Source organism: Blennius ocellaris, assembly GCF_963422515.1.
Source record: "Blennius ocellaris genome assembly, chromosome: 3".
Lineage (NCBI taxonomy): Eukaryota > Metazoa > Chordata > Actinopteri > Blenniiformes > Blenniidae > Blennius > Blennius ocellaris.
Genome location: NC_137652.1, coordinates 8,538,290 through 8,561,705, shown reverse-complemented (window position 1 = coordinate 8,561,705; position 23,416 = coordinate 8,538,290). Strand labels below are relative to the sequence as shown.

At 40.6% G+C, this 23,416-nt stretch overlaps 1 protein-coding gene across 1 annotated transcript in view; it reads right to left on the bottom strand.

Annotated features, from left to right (window-relative positions):
• Positions 1-23,416, bottom strand: part of fam13a (family with sequence similarity 13 member A) — a 54,182-nt gene that overhangs the window by 22,798 nt on the left and 7,968 nt on the right. Inside the window, 6 exon segments of the mRNA XM_080520234.1 lie at positions 4,940-4,981; positions 11,246-11,445; positions 16,308-16,388; positions 17,586-17,675; positions 19,788-19,941; positions 22,110-22,287. Of these exon segments, the coding sequence (XP_080376360.1) occupies positions 4,940-4,981; positions 11,246-11,445; positions 16,308-16,388; positions 17,586-17,675; positions 19,788-19,941; positions 22,110-22,287 (745 nt within the window).

Below are 23,416 nucleotides of genomic sequence, written 5' to 3'. Positions count from 1 at the left end.
AGAGCAGCACAATAATCTCCCAGCGCCTAATAATAAACCCAGCCATGAACGCAACAGGTTAAAGCAACAGAAAACGGTTTAATGGCTTACTGAAGTCGATTTAACCTTCGACCGCAATGCCTGCAAAATGTCAGAGGCACATATTCATCAACTGCCATGCCAAATGTAGTCATGCATTGCCAAAGCCTGAAATATCAGAAGCTTCATCTGTCTCCATGTTTTTAGCACGGTTGACCATCGCAGCGGGCCATTCTTGTTACGAAGGTGATAAGATGGTTTATTATATAATGAGAGCGTGTCCCAGCACAAGATGAGCAACATAACTTTTATAGCGTGCCGTCTCACAAAACAACTTGACTGTGTCGTATTTTGCAATTCCAGCACAGATGCCGTAATTTAGTATCAAACAAAAGCTGACAAAGTTTTTTGACTTTTGGCCCTTTACAATAAACTTGTGTGACTGTACTATAAACTGCTCTCAGGTGCTCCCAGACGGAGAGAAGAATGACATTCATTATTCAACTTTAAAAAAAAAAAAAATCTCACACCATCGCAACGTCTCAGATTTACACTCACACAGGAAAAAGTTTTTTTTTAAAGGAATAACTGATTTGAGATCACATACATGCATATATATATATATATATATATATATATATATATATATATATATATATATATATATATATATATATATATATATATATACATACATACACACACACACGCACAGTATGTACTCAAATTAACTTTTTTAGATGTTTACTCATGCCACATTTAAGCTGCTGATGAACTCAACAGCTGAGCATCACACCCGGAGCGCGCCAAGTGCAGAATATTTAGTAATTAAATATCTGATGGCGGCTATCATCAGTCTGAACCGTCGTCAGGTTGGCAGCTCAGTAAAGGAAGAGGCGTCAGTCGGGGTGAACTTTGTTCCGATGGCTTAATTCTGTCTAAAGATGCAACTGGGGTGAAACTGCTGTGGAATGAGACGTGACTGCTGCCTGGTGCAAACGGGACGCGGTGTGACTCATCAGCCGCTGACAAGGGGAGCATACGGCAAGAGGGATGAGTCATTGCATCAGAAACACAACAATTGGCCACGAAACATGAACGAGCAAAGCATGAATGAGAACACGTCCGTCACGGAGCAAATATGACGACCCATCTTTTTTTTAGGCTCATGGTTGGAAAAAGTTTTTTCATATTCCATTTACAGGGACATGGAGACACGCAATGTTTTCCAGTTACATATAGTTTTATAAACACATTGTAGTCTCCAGTGTCCTCAGCCAAAGCACAGATGTCCCGCCACGTCCTTCTTATATACTTCGGCTAGGCCTACTCCTCTCATAGCGCGTCATCCGAAGCTTTTGAGATTCAGTACTTTCAAGCCTCAGAACTTGTGAACAACACCACCTGTAGCTGGCTTATCTTCCTCGCAGCATGATCACAAAACCACCGGTTATTACGAGTACTGTGCTACTGCTATGCAGAACATTCTGCTTTGTGCTGGTGATTCCATCACTTATTGATTACGCAGTTTTTCCAGAAGCAATTAAAAACGTCACAAGGTCGACTGGATGAAGTCATGGGCGTCACGTAATTCCTCAACCACCTTTCTGCTGTCACGCTGTTACGGCAGGATGAGTGTTTTATCTCAAAACAAACTTGCTACTGTTTGCTTTAGTTATAGGGGTGATGGTGAGCCAACTTTACCCCTGAAGAGACGGGAAACTGAAGTTGTATAACAACTCGTTTGGTCCATTTAGATTCGGGTTACTGGTGAAAGCGCGCAGCAAAACCTTAAATGTTTATGCACCACAAAACACACAAACTGCATGTATAATATATATGATAATGGAGGTTTCTATTGTCTGTATATAAATGTAGCAGTTATACTATATTTGCATGATTAACAGGACTAAGAAAAACAGCTTTCCTTTAAGAACAGCTCACAAAATTGCTAGTCACACAATCTTAAGTATTTACTGACAGGGAGCAAATATTTTATCTTTAAGCCTTTTAAGTGTAAAAGCGACCGGTATTAGTAAGATTCGATTTCAGACTTGATGAAAACACAAAAGCTATTCCCTGTGAAGTTGACCAGTTTCTTTCATTAAATCAGAGTTACTTGTAATTAGTACTTAATTACATTACAAGCTATTTGATACGTAGAAGATATTTAGCTAAAAATAAAGTAACTAGATGCCTAAAAAGTAACGTGTTCATAATAGTTTCTCTAAATGAGGCTTGTTTTGTTTGTGTTGCAGAGACACATTATCTGAGCTGTCGGCACTGTGAGGATCAGTTACTGAACCACGCGTTAAGTTCAGCCGAGGTTACATCGGTCAGTTGGAAGGAAGATGCTCACTGATCTTGATGTTGGGTCTATTTGAAATAAGCTGATTTATCAGCATGACAAGGAAAAAGAAGCAGCAGTAAAACACCTGAGATAAACTGATATGGACGTGGGTACACTCCCAGGGAGCTTGTGAGAGTTCTTTGCAAACTGAGTTGTACCATTGATGACCAGTGTTGTGCTCATGTTCAACCAGCAAACTGAGCAAAGAAGACAACGTAACTTGGAAGATGACAGAAATGATGACTCTCTTTGAGGAGAGACTGAGCATCAAGACAAAGGAGCCATTGACACAGTAGAGAGGACTAACGGTCTTCATATCACATCTAATGGGTCACCACACTTGATCCCAATGAAACTTCACATTTGCATCCTTGAAATAAGATTGGTCAATGTAACGCCTCACTGGAGATCATCTCTATGGTTAACATGAAAGCGGTCAGTGGCTCATGAGTAGAGATTGCAGCTCCGCAGGCCGAACCCTGTTGTAAAGCAACGAGTAATAGCGAGGGTCTGATCACCCAATAAAAGCAGCGGCGATGTCATTATCTGTTTCGTTATGATGCGTTACTGCCAACATTGTTCACAAGTCGGAGTCAATTTTGTCGTTTCCAGTTTAATGACGTTTGCGAGGTTTGCTGAACTGTTGGGTCAGGTCTGGAATGATGTGACATGTGTGGCATTTAAATGCTGCAGCGGTGCTATTCTGGTCCTGCCATGTCTGTGTTTAAAAAGCCAGCACTGCAAGTCTTTGTTTTACCAAAAAGCTCAAGGATTGCTTCATTGCACACTTTCTAACTGAGAGAAGCATATAATCAGCTTGTGCAGCGAGTGGCATGTGTTGGTGTTTTAAAGTCGAGCGGTGTGGAGGGAACGACACCAAAGCTTTCCGTTATTCCAGTTAAATCCTCAGCACTGTGTCCATGCAGGTAATCCACTATTACACCATAGGCAGATTTTAGCCAGGACCTTGAAAACGCACACACACCCGCAAGTACAGGCACACGAAAAAAACAAAACAAACATTGATTTATGATCCACGTTAGAGGGCTAAGGTTAAACCTCCATGCTACAACTGGGGAGTCTCTGTGTGTGAAGGAATGCAAGTGGACAAAAAGTGTGTGTGTGCGTGTGTGTGTGTCAAAGTACAAGTACAACGCTATTGACCTCGCCACAGATGAACGTGAGCAAGATAACGTAGTGTAGATAGTGAGAAGGTGAGAAGTGAAGGGGGGGGGGGGAGTGGTGGAGGATAGATTTCATTCAATGATGTGACAATAGAGACAAACAAACACGAACAAGGTTTTCTCTCTCTTTAAAAATAAACTCAGTCAAAACAGGTTATTCCAGATGAATAATTTAACAGTGTTACAAAACTGAGACAAAAAAAAAAAATCCCTCTATTTACAAAGCTCAGATTTTTGTTAAGTATACATTCAAACATAAGAAAATGGCATCAACAGCAGTGGATGTGGATGAATTTAATCTTTGATCATTAAATATCTTGACCAATAATGGAATTTAGATGGATTATATGAAGCACAAACCATTTTGAAGGGATGCAGAGTACAGAGATTATGTAAGGCATATGAAGAGATTACATTCCCGAATGCTAAAAATAAAACCGGATGCAGTTATGTGTTATAAAGTACTTTTACATCGCTGGCTCTCCATGCTGGGGTCTCTAGTAGCACTTTCATCATGGATGAAAAAGGATTTGTGTTTTACTACCATTAAACAAAGACACATGATGTTCCAGAGGGGAGTTTAGTTTAGCAGGTTTACCACTTTATTTCATAAGCAATATATAAATTAACTACACACAGATTGAAGTTTTATCCAGAAATGCTCATATGAAGTATGAAACTGCAGCCTGTTAGTAATGTATTTTTTTTATTTGTTTGTGGCATAGCTGAATGAAACTCGGTAACAAGAAGCTCTATCGGCTCTGTCGTCGTCACAGTAAACAGCAAGCGGAAACAAATGAGCGCGACAAAGTGCCAGCTGAAGAAATATCAACGGCAGTTGCTATTATCAGTAGCTATTAAAGTGATTGTCAATGAGGTGCGGTCAGGCTGTAATAAATGATCGTCACATGCGCACACAAAGATATGAAGCATGTGTCTGAAAAAAATTATGGAACACTTAATTTTCCTCATGATTTCATTCAAAAAGTGATACATCCAACATCTTAAGTTTCTTTGTTTGACTTTTTTAAAATTTTACTCTGGCTGACCGCATCTCTGTTGAATCCACAAATCAAAGCGAAATGAATTGCTCAAACTCTGCCGTCATTCTATGACAGAATATTCACCCACAACTTTCCCTCTGCTTACATGATGATTCTGAAACTTGTGGTTCGTGCCACAAAAACCAAACGGTGCTTAGTGAAGTGTTGCATGTGCACGCCGCTCTGTTTTCCTCCAAAGTGGTGCTTGTCATTGTTTGGATGATAATGCACTGAGGCAGCACGTAGCCAATTCCCCCCCCCCCCCCCCCCCCCACACACACACACACACACACCCTCTCACCCCTTCTCCACCAAGCTCTCCCGCACAAAGGCGAGGGGCCTACCTCATGTAGAACGGAGAGATCGGTCTGTCTTCTTCTTGCGAGCTGCAATATAAAAACAAACAGAAGTATTTAATTAGTCTGCAGGATGTTGCCAAGCAGTGCGTTGGCATAAAAACATTACATGCCGCCCCACCGTCACTCATCATCACTACATGCTACCGGGGATGAAAATAGGCAAGTAAGGCTTTTGTCTGCAGAATAATGGCCATGCAGTGCTGCACATCAGTGCCTTTGTGGAACTTGTCTCTGGTAATTATTATGAATCGACCGAGAAGCGGTTGCTGCTCCAAAACATCGGCTGGCTGCCGCCGCTGCACAGAGGCCAGAGACGCATGATGACATTATGCAACGATAAGAGGAACCCGGTGCTCGCAACAAATGTAGAAGTTGCCCAACATTTTCATATCCTGGCACTTATGAGCTGAAGAATTTCACAACTGCCCGCTGTTGTTTTCCCGAGCAGAGCTCAGGTCTGCATTATCTTCCTTTCAGTCAAACGACATCACGCTTAAATCTGCGCCGTATTATATGAACCACGAGTTCAGCTCAGTTTGACTTTGTTCGTTAAAGTGTTCATTTATTTCCGCCCATAAAACATGCAGTCAATAAAGAATTAACTGTGGCTGAATTGAGAGATGATCTTTTCGTCACTTCTGAGTGTTATTGAGATTTTATTTAGACTTTTACGTCTGAGCACGAGTCGGGGCAACGGTAACTTTCAGCTCACAGAAACGCAGCTTGTTCAAAAATGCAGTTTGGCAGATATGTCCTGACATTTTAACAGCTCACCGCGGTATTTGTCACCCAGTGACAAGACAATGAGTGCAGGCTTTTTGTCTGTTTTCCAGACGCATGCTTCAAAATGTTGCAATGTTCCACATGCCACTCACCGCCAGAGTTGAATCAATTGAGCAATCTCAAGGGAAACATTCTTATACAATCAAGAAGTGACATAATTTCATTTTCTTCACCAAAGAAGCCTTGTAAATGTCCTTGTTCCAGCCTCTCATAGAGCCCAGGGGGGAAAAGCTGTATTTTAAGAATAATATGAATAAATATGAATATAAACATCGTGAGCTTGATGACCTCCTGCAGTTCTGCAGCTGTACAGCAGAGAACAGGAAGGACCAGCAGCCGGTGGCGAGGGCGGCACGGAACATCAGAAATGCAACATTGATCCCCAGCTGTGCTATTGAAGACCCAACCCACCCTGGAAATCACCCGTTCTGTCAGAATACCCTCTGGACAGACTCCTTAAAACCGTCACCACCACATTTCAATATTATTTGCGAAATGCATTTGTTCCTTTTTAGTTTTTACTAACTTTTCACTGCCTGTTAAACTAAAAACATTGTATTATATTATACTTTAAAGGAAGGAGCTGCACTCAGTAAGTGTTGAGACGTCCACATGCAGCCCACTAAATAATAGGATAAATATTATAAATATGCACACACATACAGCATATACATACGCCAGCATAAGTATATAATACAAATATACACATTTCCAGGCACACACACCAAAGACTAACTTTTATTGTTCACACAGTCGCTCCAGACACATGACAGCTTGTTGAGTGTATAAAATAAAACAAAACGGACAAAGAGAACAACAATATCCACAATCCACTTACACTGCGTCTTGTAAACACAAAGTTTCTCCCACACAGGTGAGGGGCTGTTATTGTCCTATGCGTGTTGTGGAATGTGACGTTCCGGCATGTGGCCTACTGTTAAAAAGCAGGTGTGTCAAACAGAGGTCAAAACCCCTCTGGCCTTCCAGGCAGCACCTCCACAGGATCAAAACAAAGGATTTAAGTTTCAAGTCGGGACGGGAATCAAGAAAAAAAGAAAAAGAAAATGAGGGCCAAAGTTCGGCAAACTTCAAAAGTTCAGTCAAGTGACATGATGTACAGTGAAGGACGTGTGCGCCGGTGTTTTTCTTTTTCTTTTTTCTACCTCCAGTTGAAAGGTACTTCACCACATAACTCTTCCAAATTCTTCCAGAGCCTTTGAGCTCACACCATGTTCTTAACTGGTGTTGCACAGTCTGGCAAGCGTATTAAAATAATGTGTGCCGTCACTGGCGCTGGGAATTACAAAAGCGGAAATCCTGCTTACCCACTACCTTACTGAGGGGAAAACAAGAGGCTTTGTAGACGTCCTCTGAAAAAAAAGGCCTGATCCCTCAGGGAGCAGACGGAAAACTACTGTGGACGAGTAACTCAGCCCGGAAAATCTCCACTTCTTCAACATCATATAAAAATGTGTAAAGTCTCAGTATGAATCTTTGAAGTCAGTACATGTACATACTCTCTACGTCTCCGAGAAATATCAACTTTATATGTTTTTTCCTAATTACAGCACATAAATCAGTGTTTTCAACATATTAAACAGCATGTAGCATTTTGTTTGTACTGATATTAATACCAACACTGGCATGACATCAGTACTGCTGCAAACAGCACTATTAATACTGATGAACACTGATACGTATACCACCTTTCAGGCACAAACCTAATGTGCTCTAATACTTGTATTATTAATCTATATTTCCATAGTTTCCACCTGCATGACAACAGAGAGTTTAATTAAAAGTTTCGAATTGCAACATCTTTCATTACATAGTGAAGTGAGTTGGAAGAGAATTCTTCACCTTAAGTTCAATCTTTAATCTGAAATGGTGCTCGAGACATATTGTGAGAAACATTGTGTGTTTTTTGTTTTTTCCTCTGTGTGGCCTCAAAACAACACGGAGCTTCAGGTTTCACACTGAGACGTGTCTTCGCATATTTTCATCGACAAATACCAAACATAGTGAGACTAAACCCGGGGAAGACGCAGTGAATTACAAATACTCTGTACTACTATAAATCCGCAGTATTTTGGTGTATTTTTGCACCTACTAAGGCACAATTTACAAAATGGAATAAACTCAACTTCTTTACTGAGTGTCCTCACAATTGACTACAAACCTTGTAATTAACAAACTTAAAAGAAAACATCCGTTTAACACAGTGTCGCTTTAATTGGATGAGACATTGAGCAGAAATAACACATTAATATAAGAATACACATGTACACTGGATTGATTGTCCACTGTTGAGAATGAAATTAAATAAAAATGTGCGTAGTTTTTTAAGAAAAGCACCTTCATCGACATTTAATAACAAGGCCCTTATGTGTAATTTATTATTATTGTACAGCCAGCCATCCATCCATCCATCCATCCAGCCAGCCATCCATCCATCCATCCATCCATCCATCCATCCATCCATCACACACTATGGGTGAAGGCGGGATACACCGTGGACAGGTTAAATCCAGGTCCATCACAAATCAAACAATCAGAGGCAGACAGCAACAAACACTCACATTCACACCGAGTGGAATTTTAGGGTCACCTATTAACCTTTTGTGAGTGTGTGGAAACCGGAATACACGGAGGAAAACCACGCATACACGTGGAGAACATGAAAAACTCCACACAGAAAGGCCCCGGACAGAAGAGTCAGTATTTGAGAAAACCAAAGACTTCCTTTCTAATGAAATCTGAAACAGGAGGATATTTTTAAACTGAAAAGTCACCAACGAACATAATCTATCAGTACCAGCTAATTGACAACATTTAAAATAAAGGTTGTGCTTTTGTATAAGTATTGGAAAACTACCATCAGTTTTGCAGTGAAACTCAGCTTGATCCAACCAGCAGGTTTTTTGCTGTAAATATTTGCCGACGGGCTGACGGATGAGAAGCCCTGACAGGCCGCCAACAATACTGATGGCTTAAAGAGAACCTGCGCTCACACCACACTGCAACGTTCCGCACTCCTACCTTTTTCCACCGGGCTTCTAAGAAACTGGCTGGTTACATCACAAGACTTCAGCGAGCCATGGCAACGCTGCACAAAAGCCAGCATGCATCCCCTGTGTGCAACTATTGAATGCTGAGAGCGTAATAAGTTCACATTATGCTGCTATGTTGCCTCGGGTGGCCCAGTGCAGTGGCGTCACGCATTTCAGGTGCGGGTGAGAGCTCTGTGGCACAGTAAATTACTGGGTTCATTTATTTTGCACAAAGGACATGAGATATTAATGATGGAGGATCCATCAGGGGACAGCACAGAGGTCACAGAGGTGGATCTAAAAGTGGAACTACTGGTAGGGACTCTGAGATGGATCTCATTTCTAGCGAGTGGTGTATGTAGCTCCTGAGAACCTCGACAAGTTGCAGTTCCTGGACTGAGGGATGCGTGTGTCACACTTAATGCAAAATGGGAATAAAACCAATAATATTAATTGTTTTTTGTATAAACAAAATGAGTAAATATATAAACATGACTGTCTGATTAAAACTTAGATAGTCTCTTATTTTGTCGTTCCTAGATAGTTTAATGCAGTTTTAATAAAGTTTCATGTGCTGCTGAAGATGCTGATTTATTTTGGAAAACTCACGTCTGACACATACTGACCGAGGGAAAGCTGACAAGCAGGTATGAGGGCAACCACACATTTCTAAACAAGATTGTCTGTATATTTGTGAGAGATTTTATGTGTCAAGCTCACAGCAACTTAAAAATGTAAATATTTTTGGAAAATAGAAATGTACAAACTCTTTTTTTCTTCTTCCTGAATACAATCTTAGAAGTACTTTTAATATTTGAAAAATACAGTATGAAAAACTGTCTTGCCATAAAAAAACAACTAACTAATTAACTAACTAACTAAATAAACAACCATGTTAACATCATCAGTCGTTTTTGCATGAGGTTGCATGAGAGAGTCTATTAGTGAATTCCAGAGGGTCCCGATTGCTGACGCACATCACAGGGGTCCCGTATCACGGTGTCCGCCACCTAATACCACTTGACATGGAGAATTTTAAAGTATGGGGGGGGGGATCTCCATCTGAAGATTTACTGGTATCTGGACATGGTGAGGAAAGCTCCTGCCACCTTGGAAGTATCATATTGGCCACTGTGTGTAAAGTATTTAGGACATCTTGTTTCAAGTAAGAGGAAACAAACAACCTTCCCGATTTCACTAATTTGACTTCATCCAGAAATGATAAACTGTCATAATACCGTGGGGATGAATAACAGGAAGTTTTTCAAAGAGTATATAACAATACTTACAAGTACTTAAATAAATGAAAGTACCTAATTCTGCCGCTAGAACAGAGAAAAAAACATATTCATAAAAGTTCATACAAAATGTATTTAAAAAAACCTGTTGAATATTGTACATTAAAAGCATTCCGAATGGCATCAAATTAAGCAAATAACATTTACGTGGTGTGTGTAGGCATGTATGATGCTAAACTACCTTTATGCAACAAGTTAATGGATCGTGGTGCTGACATGGTGTTAAACTCTGGTTAATGTCAAATTGAAGGTCACTGGGGTGTTCAACACGTCGTGTGAGAAGCCAAATGGTGTCATCTTTTCTCACCTATAAAACGCTGCAGCATCACACACAAGTCGTTTATTGCTTTACTCCACATTGTCGCGTCTCAATTTCCCGCTGAAACACATGCCACTCGTTTTTTGTTTTTTTTTAGACACTCAAATTCTCAACTTAAAAGATACAAAACGGATGCGTGATTTTCCCGGAGTGATTTGAACCTGAACTGCAGACCAACTTTGCATAAAATCCCAGGTGCAGCCCCTCGGTAAAAGCAGCGAGTATCCTAACAACAGGCACAGCTGTAGCCTTACTATTCCAGGACTGAGGACACTCAACACCGAGAGGTTCCAGTTTCAGCTTCCTATAATAGGCTTGTACGCTCGCCAGCCGCACATTGCCACGAGGCTCGGGCTATAGGTCCCTCCGATTACTGTCAGACACTCAAAATTCTTCCCCTTCACCGTCAGCTGACAGCATATCACCTACGTAAACAGTGATCATAACCCATTTAGCGATGATAGAGTCCCATTTCAACATCCTACGCAAAGAAAAATAGAAATAACCCTTTTTTTTTTTTTAATACTGAGTGACGTTTTTACTGTTCTATGACCGTAGTTTTATAAAAAAAATTTTACACCAGTCATAAAGTATCCTGCTTACAGATAAGGATGTGATCCTGATAAAGCCATAAAACCGCAGGAGTGGCCGACTATGTTTCACAGACCGTTTCCTTATCAGTTTCAAATTGTTGGCTATTTTAAGAACCGAATGCACATGAAGTGGCTGTAAATAAACAAATCAATCAGCTCGCGCATAAAACACTTGCTGGTGTGGTTTGTATTCGTTTGCTTTTCTGGACCCGGGGTCAAAGAGCATGCAGTGGCGGCTACACACTGACCTGCCGAGGCCCTCCACATCGCCACGGCCCGGGCGGTCCCGGTGCGGGGTCGTCTCCATGGCCTCCAGGCTGGGGCTCCTCCGCGCCGAGGTCAGGGGCAAAACGATGGGGATGGACAGATTGCTTGCATGGGGCATCCTGGTGGAGACGGTGGGCTGAGGGATGAGTTGAGTCACACAGTCTCTCTTCCCTTTCCTCACCTGTAAAAACAGAAAACAAAAGTGGGTTGAGTTTCGCGATGTGAAACATGATATACCGGGAGAGGTAAGCGATATGTCCATTGAGCTCACAACACGCACAGAAACTAGAGCCTTCAACCTTTGCTCAGGTTACAATAAAACATGCATTTGAGGATATTCTGAGGTGAGACGGCAAGCAGCAGAAGAGGGGAGAAGGGTGGAAAAAAAAAAAAAAAAACCCTGGTAAAACTGGAAGGATAGACTGTTTTGTCTTACCGTACCGACCCTGAGCGGGTACAAACTGCGTGAGCCGCCCACTGAGGTGTAGGAAAAGAACCTTAACCTAATTACAGCCACGTTGTGAAAAGTTCCCTTCTGCATTTTTTACAAAGTCACAACCAGGGAAACGTGAGCGAAAAGTTGAGGAATGTGTCCAACAGGTCTCTCTTAGTAGATAAGGAGACACACTGCACAGTGGACCGTCGCTGCTGAACCACAGAACCGAATGGGTCCGACTGCAGCAGCTTGAGTATCGATAATGGTCAGAAACATCCAGCACTAAAAGCGGTTTGTCGGTAGATAAATGTCTGTCAACTAAAGTAAAAGGTTTCCCCCCCTTTTTTTTTGTTGTTGTTGGCCTTCACACCAATTATCAGGCGAGCATTTCCATTTGTAGTTTAACCTAATGGGGCTGGCTTGAAATCTATGGACGCTGCCTCCATTTATACACTCAGTCACTGATGCACTCAATGGGTGAATCTTTGGGAACATAATTAAATGCACTCAGACTTTCCTTAGCTAGACCTGGTAACGATTGTGCCCCTCGGAGATTTGTGATTGATTCACCTATATTTAGCTTCTACAAAAAAAGAAAACTAAAGGGGAAGATGTCGGTGTCATCTTCTTTGTGTGCGCTGTTAAACAAGTAATGTGTGTTGGGCATTGCTCTTTTGTTTTAATTCTTCCTTTTTGGTTTCAAGATGACTGACTGACAATAAAATTATATGTACAGTAAATATCTAAAATGGGACTGTCGGTTGTTCACTTTTCTCTAGATAACTGCTGTGTGCACCAGGTCAGTTTGGATAGTTGCTACCGATCTGGCGCTTTCTATTTCTGGCTTTAGTCTTGGTATTGAAACAAACTGAAGCATCATTAAAACCAACAGGAAGGACAGAGCGGCCCCACAGACCACAGTGGGGATACAACCTGGTTACTGAATAATGGGTTATTTTATAATTCAAAAGTTTGGAACTGAAATCTTCCAAAAACAAGACCAACCCCCCCCCCCCAAAAAAAAAAAACAACAACAAAAAAACAAAAAACAAAAAACAAAACCCCAAAACAAAACAAAAACCAAAACATTTAGAACTTAATATTTCCCTTTGTTGTATTTTTGCTTTGCTAATTTAAAGCGAAAACTCATAAACTCATGTTGATTCAGCAACAAGGAAACACAATTAAAGTGACATTTATTATATTATTTATGTGTTTAACAGGTCTGACTACACAGTTTTGTTTTTAATGGCCGCTGCATTGTAAGCGGAAGGCACGTTTAATAAGTCTCTTATCGGGAGGCCTGACCTGAGACCCATAATGATACCGTGTAGTTTATCGACTAATAACAAGACTGACTCACAGTATAAAAATTGCACAAGTTAGATCTGGTAGAAATATGAGATTGCAATAATATTTTGTTTTTGTCTTCACAGTTCTTGAGAACTGCCGTCGGGACTGTGTTGAGTCTTGCCGTGAGAGTAACAGTGTTGGAACACTGACTATTTTCTCAAAACAACTAAACACAGTGAGGATGGATCTTTTCATGAATTCAGTGGAGAGAAAAAAAAAAAAAAAGGAATCTGTCAAATCAAACCGTCAACAGCGTTTCAACAGATTCCAAACTTTTCCCTTCAACACACTGGCGCTACCCACTGAGCAAGCAACAACTATAGACATCCAGCACAAGTTGATATCATGTCCGTCCATCCAGGCCATAATCGAGACATCTATAGACAACCAGAACTAGTTGACGATAACACAAAAAAAAATGGACATCTAAAAACACCCAGAATCAGTTCAAAGACACACGTCAAGTCCGACTGCCTGTATAATTGGTTTGCCATTAAAACATGTGTGTAGGTAACTCCGGTTTCCTCCCACATTCCAAAAACATGCATGTGAGGTTAACTGGTGATGCTAACTTGCCCCGAGGCGGTTGTCTGTGTGCGTCCTGTGATAGACTGACGACCTCATTCTGACCCCGAGGCCAAATATTGACGTCCATATGACGTCCAGAAAAGGCATCCAGACAATTTCCAAGAAAGACGTATAAAACACTTTCATTCTGGCTTCTCTGAGGATTTCTCCTGGATGTATAGAAATGACGTGTTTTGGTCACTTTTGGGTAGATAGCAAACAATACCAGGCAAAGTTGTAAAGCCGTTGGGCCAAAGGAGGCTTACTAAAACGAAGGACAAATACTTGAAAGTTTCAAATAAAAAATATATATATATATATTTTTTTTTTTTACAAATTAAGAGCTTTCCATTAAAATGAATGAAATAACCAAAAAGTACGTGATAGAGCCAGTTAAGACAATAAAATATGTTGTAAGTTTTTTTAATGAAGTAATATTTCAGGAAAAAGAGAGAAAAATCAAGCGTACCATGAGTAAAGCTTTTTCAATATGTCCACTACGTGTGGAGAATACATCCCAATTGAAACGCATGGCAAAAATATATACATTTAAATCTATCGTCTCACATGTCAAAAGTTAGACTTTTTCCCATTTCATGAAAAATATCTTCTTTTTGTCGATTCTTGGCACAGTGACACATCTCATACAAGACCAGATAGATAGATAGATAGATAGATAGATAGATAGATAGATAGATAGATAGATAGATAGATAGATAGATAGACTTTTCTGCTGTGAAGGACGAACAATATGGATTTGCATAATAGGAAGGCCTTCTGGGAGAGGGAGAGGGAGAGAGAGAGAGAGAGAGAGACAATGTTTGGACGGGAGCAGATGTTGTTCTAAATCCTCAATGTACTGTTCAGCATTGACGGTGCCATTCCAGATGTTTGAGCTTCCCACGCCATAAACACTAATGCAAACTCCATACCGTCACAAGTTGACTTTTGAACTGAACAAACACGCCAGATGGCTCGTCTCCTCTTTAGCCAGCAGGACATGGCGTCCACGGTTTGCATCCATCAGGGTTCATGGCAGGGCTAACGCGGCGAGACGCATCAGTGGCACAAACACATTCATACCGACGGCCAATTTTAGAGTCGCCGCCTCACGTACTGTACACGTCTTACTCATGCACATAAAGAGCGACATTCTCTTCCTGGTTTCCAAACAGGATTTCTACTTTTATTCATCTGACCACAGGACAGTTTTTGTTTGGATTTCGGTCTGTTTGGTGACATATTTTTCGTGCTTTGTCACAGAGAAGACATTAACATTTGTCCCTTTTTTTTTTGTGATACAGCTTTAACCCTTCTATTCCTTTCATGTTGCCTCATACTTCGCCCAGGCTGAACATCCAGCGTCATATAATATCCAGGGACTTCTGCAGTGTGACCGTCCAATCACAGACAAGAGTCATCAGTATGTCACACACTTGTAACATGAGCTTTTCTCCGCCACTGGGTCAAGGACTTAATTTACAGTTTTGTGTATAGACGGATGGGACTTTGTAATTGTTCAAACAGTAACAGTGAAAAACTGCCACATGTTGAAAGTTGAAGTTGTCTTGGAGAAATGGGCAGAAACTTTTTTTTTTTTCCAGAATAAATCAAGGTCTCTCCGTCACAACAGAATAAACTAGAAATTGAGAATTGCACAGTGAAACAAACAATGCAGTGGATTCCAGTAGAGAATCACAGCAGAAAAGTTTTTAAAAGATTGTTGAACCTCTGTTCATTTTTGTCACTGATAAATCAATATATTTTGAAAACAAGTCTTTTTAAACCCATTCATGTAACTGACCCTTTATCAATCTGCTTAATTGGCCGGAAAGTTATTGGTACCACTTGATGAAAATATAAATATAATGATATTCTATTGTGAATATACTTTAATACATCTGTAATTCCTTGCATTTTTATATAGTCTTACAACATTGTCTCTATCCTGCCAGCATGGAGATAGAAATATTCTTTACTGACTCTTGCAGATTGCAAAACAGCTTTCGTTAGCAGATACATTTATCTTCCTGTCTTTATCGCGACATCAGTCAGCACTTTGCTTTAGCTCCGGAACCACAACAATCTTAATATGTGTGACACATTTAGGGAAACAATGCAATTTAACCTTGGCAGGATATTTGCAGTGTAACTGAGTCAAAAGTAATCATACTATGTGTACAATTGACATTATATATAAACTTAGGCTGCTACTTCTGCACTTCGTGGCATTAGAGAACCAGAGTTTCAAACTTAACAAAATGTACTTTTGCAAATGAATTTTAAATTGATTTAAATGGATGTTTCTAGAGCATAGTTTGTAAAAACATGTGCACAAACAGGAAATTTCCAGGCTTTATTGGTCTTCAGATCAATGGCTTGATCCTGGTTTCTGTGACAGGGCTCATCTGCAGCAACACAGTGTGTTAGTAAGACTATAGCCCGCTCTCTCTCTGTCTCTCTCTCTGTTTCCTGTTGCAGATTGCCTTTATTGAATCACGTCATGTGACTGCGCAGTGAGGCCACGGGCATCAGAATCTGTCTGAGAGATGACCTCGGAGTAATCAGCACCCAGGCAAAACAGTGAGTGTTTATTGGACAAACTGTAATGCAGCAAGGAGGCAATAAACCCAGTCTCCCAAGTGCAATTAATCAGGGCGAAGCAACAAATTGATATTCTCTTTTACCTTCTTTTTCTTCGTCTTTGCCTTGGGGGTGTTTGTGGCGGACTCATTCAGAAGCTTCGCTCTTCCGGATGAATTTGCACTCTTCAGAAACAGAGAGACAAATGTGACATTAAGAGGACAATGAATGTGAGACAATACAATTATTTATATAGCTTTAGGAAGTGTATCATTTGTTCGTCGTAAACGGTAGGAGTTGGCCTAATGAGAGCAATGATTGGTTGCATAGTACGACCACCTATGTTTCCAAGGGAGGGGCACAGTCATCGGTTATGATGGCACAACCTTCAGTCACAGAAACAATCGATAAGTCAGAGCGACAATATGGTTAGTGAAATAAGTCCACTGCTCGGGTTGGGGGGAGAACAGGAATGACTGCGCTTCTCCGTCAATTTGATTGAAATAAAAGAAGTGGTTGTATGTACAAGTACAGTAATAAGGCTGCATTTATCCACATTGATGGACAAACATTTCCAACAGGACAATCAAATGAGTAAAAAACACTGAGCAGCATTAAAAAAAAAGTGATTCACGTGAAAATACTGTGATGGGAAAGTTTTTGATTTGTGTGCGATATGAGTGAAAATGTGATCTAGCAATGATTATGTTCTTTCATTTATATCAAGGATGTCAAACTCATTTCAGTTATGGAGTTAAGTGGAGTCCAGAGCTACTGAAATATAGCATGATTTTTTTTTTTTTAATCAATTTTCTCAGACTCTGTATTAACATGAAGCTCTTGATTTGATTGTAAAAGAAATTGCATATAAAAAGCTGAGAAAAACTATGTTCAAGTAAGTCATAATAGAAAAAGTAAGTAACCGACAAATGTATGCAAACAGTGAAGAAATATTTGTCAGCAGTTGCAAACTATAAAAAAAAAAGAAAGAAAAAAAAAGGTCATCATATGTTTGTACTGAACGACCTGAGAAACACTCTCCTGCAGCCACAAGTCAGCTGACACTGATAACATCTTTAAAGCTTACGGAAAACCCACACAGAAACAGCACCGGCGTTAGAAAAACTGATTTTCCAAAACATTCCCATATAAGCACGATCACGTCACACAGATCACATGGTCGGTGTTAAAAAGGACTATGTAAGGGAATTTGAAGGGTTCAGGAGAGTTTGATCTGGGAGCGTCAGGCACGGAACAACAGCCGTGCGTTTCACAGCAGTCACACTCAGACAAAAGCTTCACGAGCAAGTAAACTGTGCAGCACCGATGCACAAACGACGACACACAAATGCGGGCTTGTTACTAGAAACCTCAGCACACACCTTCATCCTGGGAACCGGCGTCGATGTCTGTGCGTCGAGGCGACTGGGAGACGTCTTTGTGTCTCTATCGCTCACGTGCGTCTCCTGAGACTAAGAAGAAGACAAAGGGCACGGTCACATTTAAAGTCCATGTTTTATACACAACAGAGTGAATATGAAGGCAACATATCATGTTTAACTGAGGTCATGAAGCTCTTGTTCTCCAGCTGGATGGTGATTCGGGCATCAGCTGTGAATTGTGAATTATCCTTTTACAATTATGTTTGCGTTGTGCTTTTAGTTTTTACTTTTGAGAGCCTTCAAAAACACAACTGATCGCACAGTTTCTAACGGGACTGCGCCCTCGTAAAGGCATGTAAACACCGCACACGTCCGCACTTTATGAGTGAAACTAAAGGCAAAGTCAGCGATCATATGCGCTTCATTTAAAAGCATTACAAGCGAGGTCAGGAGGCCCCGGAGGGGCGGCACAGGGCATGTGTACATGTGCATTAGAGTTCTTTGCATATGTGTGCATGTTTGTGTGTAAGACAATCTTTTTTGACTTGTAGGTCACTGGGATCTCACGTGGCAGTGTCCCTGCAGGCTTTCACAGCACAGCAAAACTTGTCTTGTTTCTTTTGGGTTTAAAAAAAAACAAAAAAAAAAAACAGTCAAATCAAAATCTTTGCAGCTTCTGAAAACTGAATTTAATTCAGGCGAGCATGTTTTGAGGTGGAATGATTAACATCTTCAGAGTTTTGCCGTTTATTTTTACGCGTGGTATGCACAGAATCACATGAGCACCAGACTTTCTAAAAGTGTTAAAAATAGTGAGCCTGACAGAAGCGGCCAAGGCTCGACCCACCGGGGCGCTCGCACGTTTACGTCCTGGTCACCGACCAGCCAAAGTCACGTTTCACACAACCAGCAACAGTCATCCATCAGCACTGAGCTTGTGGTTGAGGTGCACAGACACTGGTGGAAAAACACGTTTTCCAACATTGGAAATTCCAACAACTTATAGAAAGATCACAAAGTGGCAATGACTTTTACGCTACAGCCGTTTCTGTCAGTGCTTGTCTCATTTCCAACTTTTCAATCGGCTATCCAGTTTTGATACACGTATTGTATCTACCAAGGACAGCCATATTGTCATGGAACTGCATTAGACTCAAGAGAATGAGCATCAGGAGAAACTTGAGGTTCAGTGTCTTCCCCAAAGACACGTTGACACTATCGGAAGAATTGAAAGCTTGAACTGGCGGCCTGAGGATTGGAAGACGACCTGTTCGACCACCATGCCTCTTTTATAGACATGAATCTCATCTGAATTATATTTTTGTAGGAGGATGAACAATTAGAATTTAGAAATATAGACTCAATTCAATTCAATTCAACCTTATTCAGATAGCACCACATACAACACAGTAATTTCTAACATTGCAAACCTGGATTTTATTTAGTGGAAAACTGAGCAATGTTAACTAAAAACCGGGTGTTTCTGCTACACGTATGGATTGTGTTTTCTTATGTGAACTGTGTTTGCAAGCTTGAGGAATATTATAAGAGACTCAATCAAGACCTTATTATCATCTAGAGTCTAGAATCTGGAGTCTAGACTTTCTAAAAGTCTAGACTCAGTCACCAATTCAGTCAACAATTCAAATTTGAAATGCATGTTGTGAACTGAGAGGAAGCCAGAGTGCAGATCGGCCCCCCCGAATTCTTGCCATCAAGCACAAATTACAGTACTCGGAGAAATGCCGGAATTGGAGCCACCATGGAGTAACATTTAAATTCAATTTGTTGTACTCGGTTCATGATTTGCTGCTCTTGCGAGCTGCCAGGAAAAGCAGCAGACCAGACAAACCAGCTAATCAATGAAGACATCAACCGTCAAAGAGGCAAAAAAAAAAAAAAAAAAATCAACAACCGGAGACTCAAAGCAGCCACCTGCGGAGGCGTCCGTCCTGTGAGGCTGTGATATAAGATCGATACTTGGATCAATTTTAGCTGGTCTTATATTTATAAACCATCAGTTCTTCCAGGGGATGGGCAGAGGATGAGGTCACAGGCCAGCGGGGATCTCATGATATTTAATGTGCATGGGCACAACACGTGACGTAGTGTATACTTTTTTACCCGCTGCATTTCATTGTACTGAACACTAACACTCACTATTTAATATAAACACGCGCATCTGATGTGCGCATACCACACCTTGACGAGGATAATGGTCGACTGCTCCTCCGTGTAGTTTTCGGTGTCTCCCTCTGCGTCGGCCTCAAAGAAAACCCTGTAGTTCTGGATGAGCTTGACCATGATCTTGTTGCAGATGCTTTGGTCTTTGATAGCTTCAAAAGTAGGAGCCACACTGGGAAAGAGGGAAGAACAAGAAAAAGAAGGAAAACAAAGTCACTCCAGCAGAAAAAGCAACAGGTGACATTGATGCAGATTGACTCCACAAGGAGCCGGAAGATTTAAACGTGATCGTGACGCTAAAATTAAAAGTCAGCTCATTGACTTAAACCCATCTTCTCTGATAAATCTGACACTGCTGAACAGCTGTGTGAGATACTGTAGGTCTAATTATATAACAGGACCACACACACACACACACACACACACACACACACACACACACACACACACACACACACACACACACACACACACACACACACACACACACACACACACACACACACACACACACACACGGGGCGATGCAGAGAACACATTGTACAGAATGAAACAGTATCCGGTACAGTCTCTATCATCACACGCTGGATTCCCAGGTGAAACACAGCGGCCTGCTGGGAGGTGCCCACCTGTTGTCGGCCGGAACAGTACAGTCACAGGTCGAGAAATGTATAAGCTTGTTTTTTTGGTTTGTTTCTTTTTTTTTTTTAAAGCCGGACTCCCCAATGAGCCCATCAGGAAACAGAACACACCGAGTACAGACACACAGCTCAGCGGCAAACGTCTTGTCTGAATGTCATAGTGTCGCTTCAAAGTGGCGAAAATAACTTTCTTTCAGAAGGTAATAATAAAGAGGACTCAAAACACAGTATACATTATTATTATTATCATTAATATTAATAGAATTGTGATGATAATGCATTTTATGATTACCATTATCATCATGATGTCGAAAAAACATAATCAATTATTATTATGTACTTTCACTTTCAGCACCTGGAACGTCTCAGTGTTGTTTATAACGAGAGCTATTTTCTCTTATAAATCTTTAATTATTATATATTTAATAAAAAATTAGAGAATCTTTAATTCTGAGCTCTGGATGAAATAAAACATCACTCCATCTGTGAGTGTCAGTCGAAACTTACCACTTTATCATGAAAAAAAAAGGTTTAACACACACTGTAGTAAAGCCAGTTTAATTTCACGTCATGAATGAGCTGCAGCACCACCTACTGGTCAATATCCCTTTTTTAATTCTGCACTAAATAAAATATATATACGTACTGTATTTTTATATATATATTTTTTTTTTTTTGTGAGAAGTTACAAAACTTTTGCGCATCTGTGTAAAAGCACAAGATGAGCATTTTGCTTGCATCCGCACAGAGAGGACAATAACAATTTTTTTTCGTATTTTCTGTCGCATTCCACACATTACGTAGAATTTTCTTAAATAAACATACACTTTATGGATTTCCCCTTCCTTTGTTATCTGGACAAAGTCAGGTCTTAGATGTTTGACAAATTGGCCCCTATTTTTCCCCAAATCAGTCCAATTATTCACGGCAGCTTTGGGCCATCCATCTTTTAATCAAAGCTCATTCTGCTGCTTCCAGCAAAACAGTGATTAAATATATGTCAATACCTTTGAGTTCTGGAGTAATGCATCCTGTGTACCTATATAGTTTGGGTATTTTGGGCATAACAGCAGTTGGGTATACAAATAGTTTCTAATAGATATATAAAATCTAAAAAGGCAAAATCTAAAAGGCATTTCCAGTGGAAACGGTGGTGGATTTCTATTTGTCAGGTGCTGACCAACATTTTCATGGAGGTAGAGATCTGTGCACACAAAATCAAAAACCAGGTTTCAAAGCTCATGGAAAAGTTTGATGGCAGCCTGTAGTCTAAAATAGAATACTTCAGGAACCTTATAAAAGTCTCACAATAACATACAATGTTTCAGAAAAAGCTGAAACACTCCCTAAAAGTTGTTTTTAATCGTACATTAAGACCTGATAGATCTTCATGCTCTGATATGTGAGACTAATATTAAGTATCTGACTCACCAAGCATAAATAGTTGACTGAATACCAAATGTTCCTGCCCGAGTCGCAACGCCTCACCATTTAAAGGCTGGACACCCATCTAAGGTAAAGATCACATTGAACACACGCTACTGAACATAACCCCCCCCCCCCAAAATAAAAACAGAAATGCTACGTGGAAACATTGGTGAAGTTGCCTTCAGGCAAAATCCACATGAGCTGATTCATGGGGAATAGATTTGATTATGTAATCACATCACGCACCCAAAAACATGAATAATAAACTCACTGGAAGACACTGGGTCCAAACACAGTGGCGAGATTTAGGGCAGTCATGCGGTTGTCGCCGCGGTTGCTCTCCACCAGCGTGAGGAAGTGGCAGAGGTAACGGAGGAGGCGGTGGTGGACGTCTGGAAGCTGCTGGAGCAAATCTCTCAGGTCCAACCAGGAGCCTTCATCACCGCACTCTACAGACACACACAGCACCAGGACAGGGCAAAGCTACAGGAGCTGCTTGGATTCATGCTGTAGAATTCAGGTTATAAGTGATTTATTTATTTTTTTATTTCATCTGGAGCAATTCACAAAATATAAAACATCCATTAACAGAAACACATTGAGACCTATTTCTACAGTAGGTAATATCACCCGCAGACACCCCCCCCCCCCCCCTTTCCATGCATCTAATCTTGGGATATGTTGACTGGTAATACGTGAGCATTAAAGCAGCGAGCTTGAAAACAATGTTGATGCTATTACTTGGGATCCATAATTAGGTCAGTGTTGGATAAACGGATATGACTACTGATCCCAAATGACTGAGTGACGCACGCGTTGGGAGCATGTGCGTCTGCGTGAGTGTGCGTGCATGAATGCAGGTATGCTTGTCTTAGTGTGTACAGGGGGAGTAGTATCGCTGAGTATGGAAGTGAAAGTTCATTATTTTGTGTTCGGCTGGCCGGCTTTTGGAACCCAGGTCCACCTCACTCAAGGTCAAGCCTTGATGAAAAAGATTTGAAAAAAATAGATGAATAGAATCTTTATGTTCAATTTCAAAAATCCAACTCTCATTCAAAAAAGCTGACTAAATCTCAATATCACCAGCTGATATAAATAGCTGTAAGGAATTCAGTCAATTAATTAGCAAATTACATAATTTCAGTCAACACATTAACAGGATAAGCTAAAAAGCCTTCATCCCTCTTGATGCGAAGCTGAATACAGATCATTTTCATGTCCTCCAAAGCCATTTTGAAGTGATCGTTAATTTTGTTAATGCAGGAACTCTTCACAAAAAGGCACTCGAGTTTTTTTTTTTGTTTTTTTTTCATGTTTGTCTGTTATCAGCTGCTAATCATTACAGCAAATGAATCTGCAGCTGTGCATTCGACGCGCGAATCACCTACAAAATTTGCCAGATACTGACTGAACTGGCCAAAACAGCTTCACTCAGTACACACATATATATATATAAAAATTATAATTTGATAAATTCATGTAGTTGTTATTGCCAGCACAGTTTTCCTAATGCAACATTTGGCTGCAGGCGCACAGAAAAATCAGGACAATATTTATGATGTCTGTGAAGGCAAAACG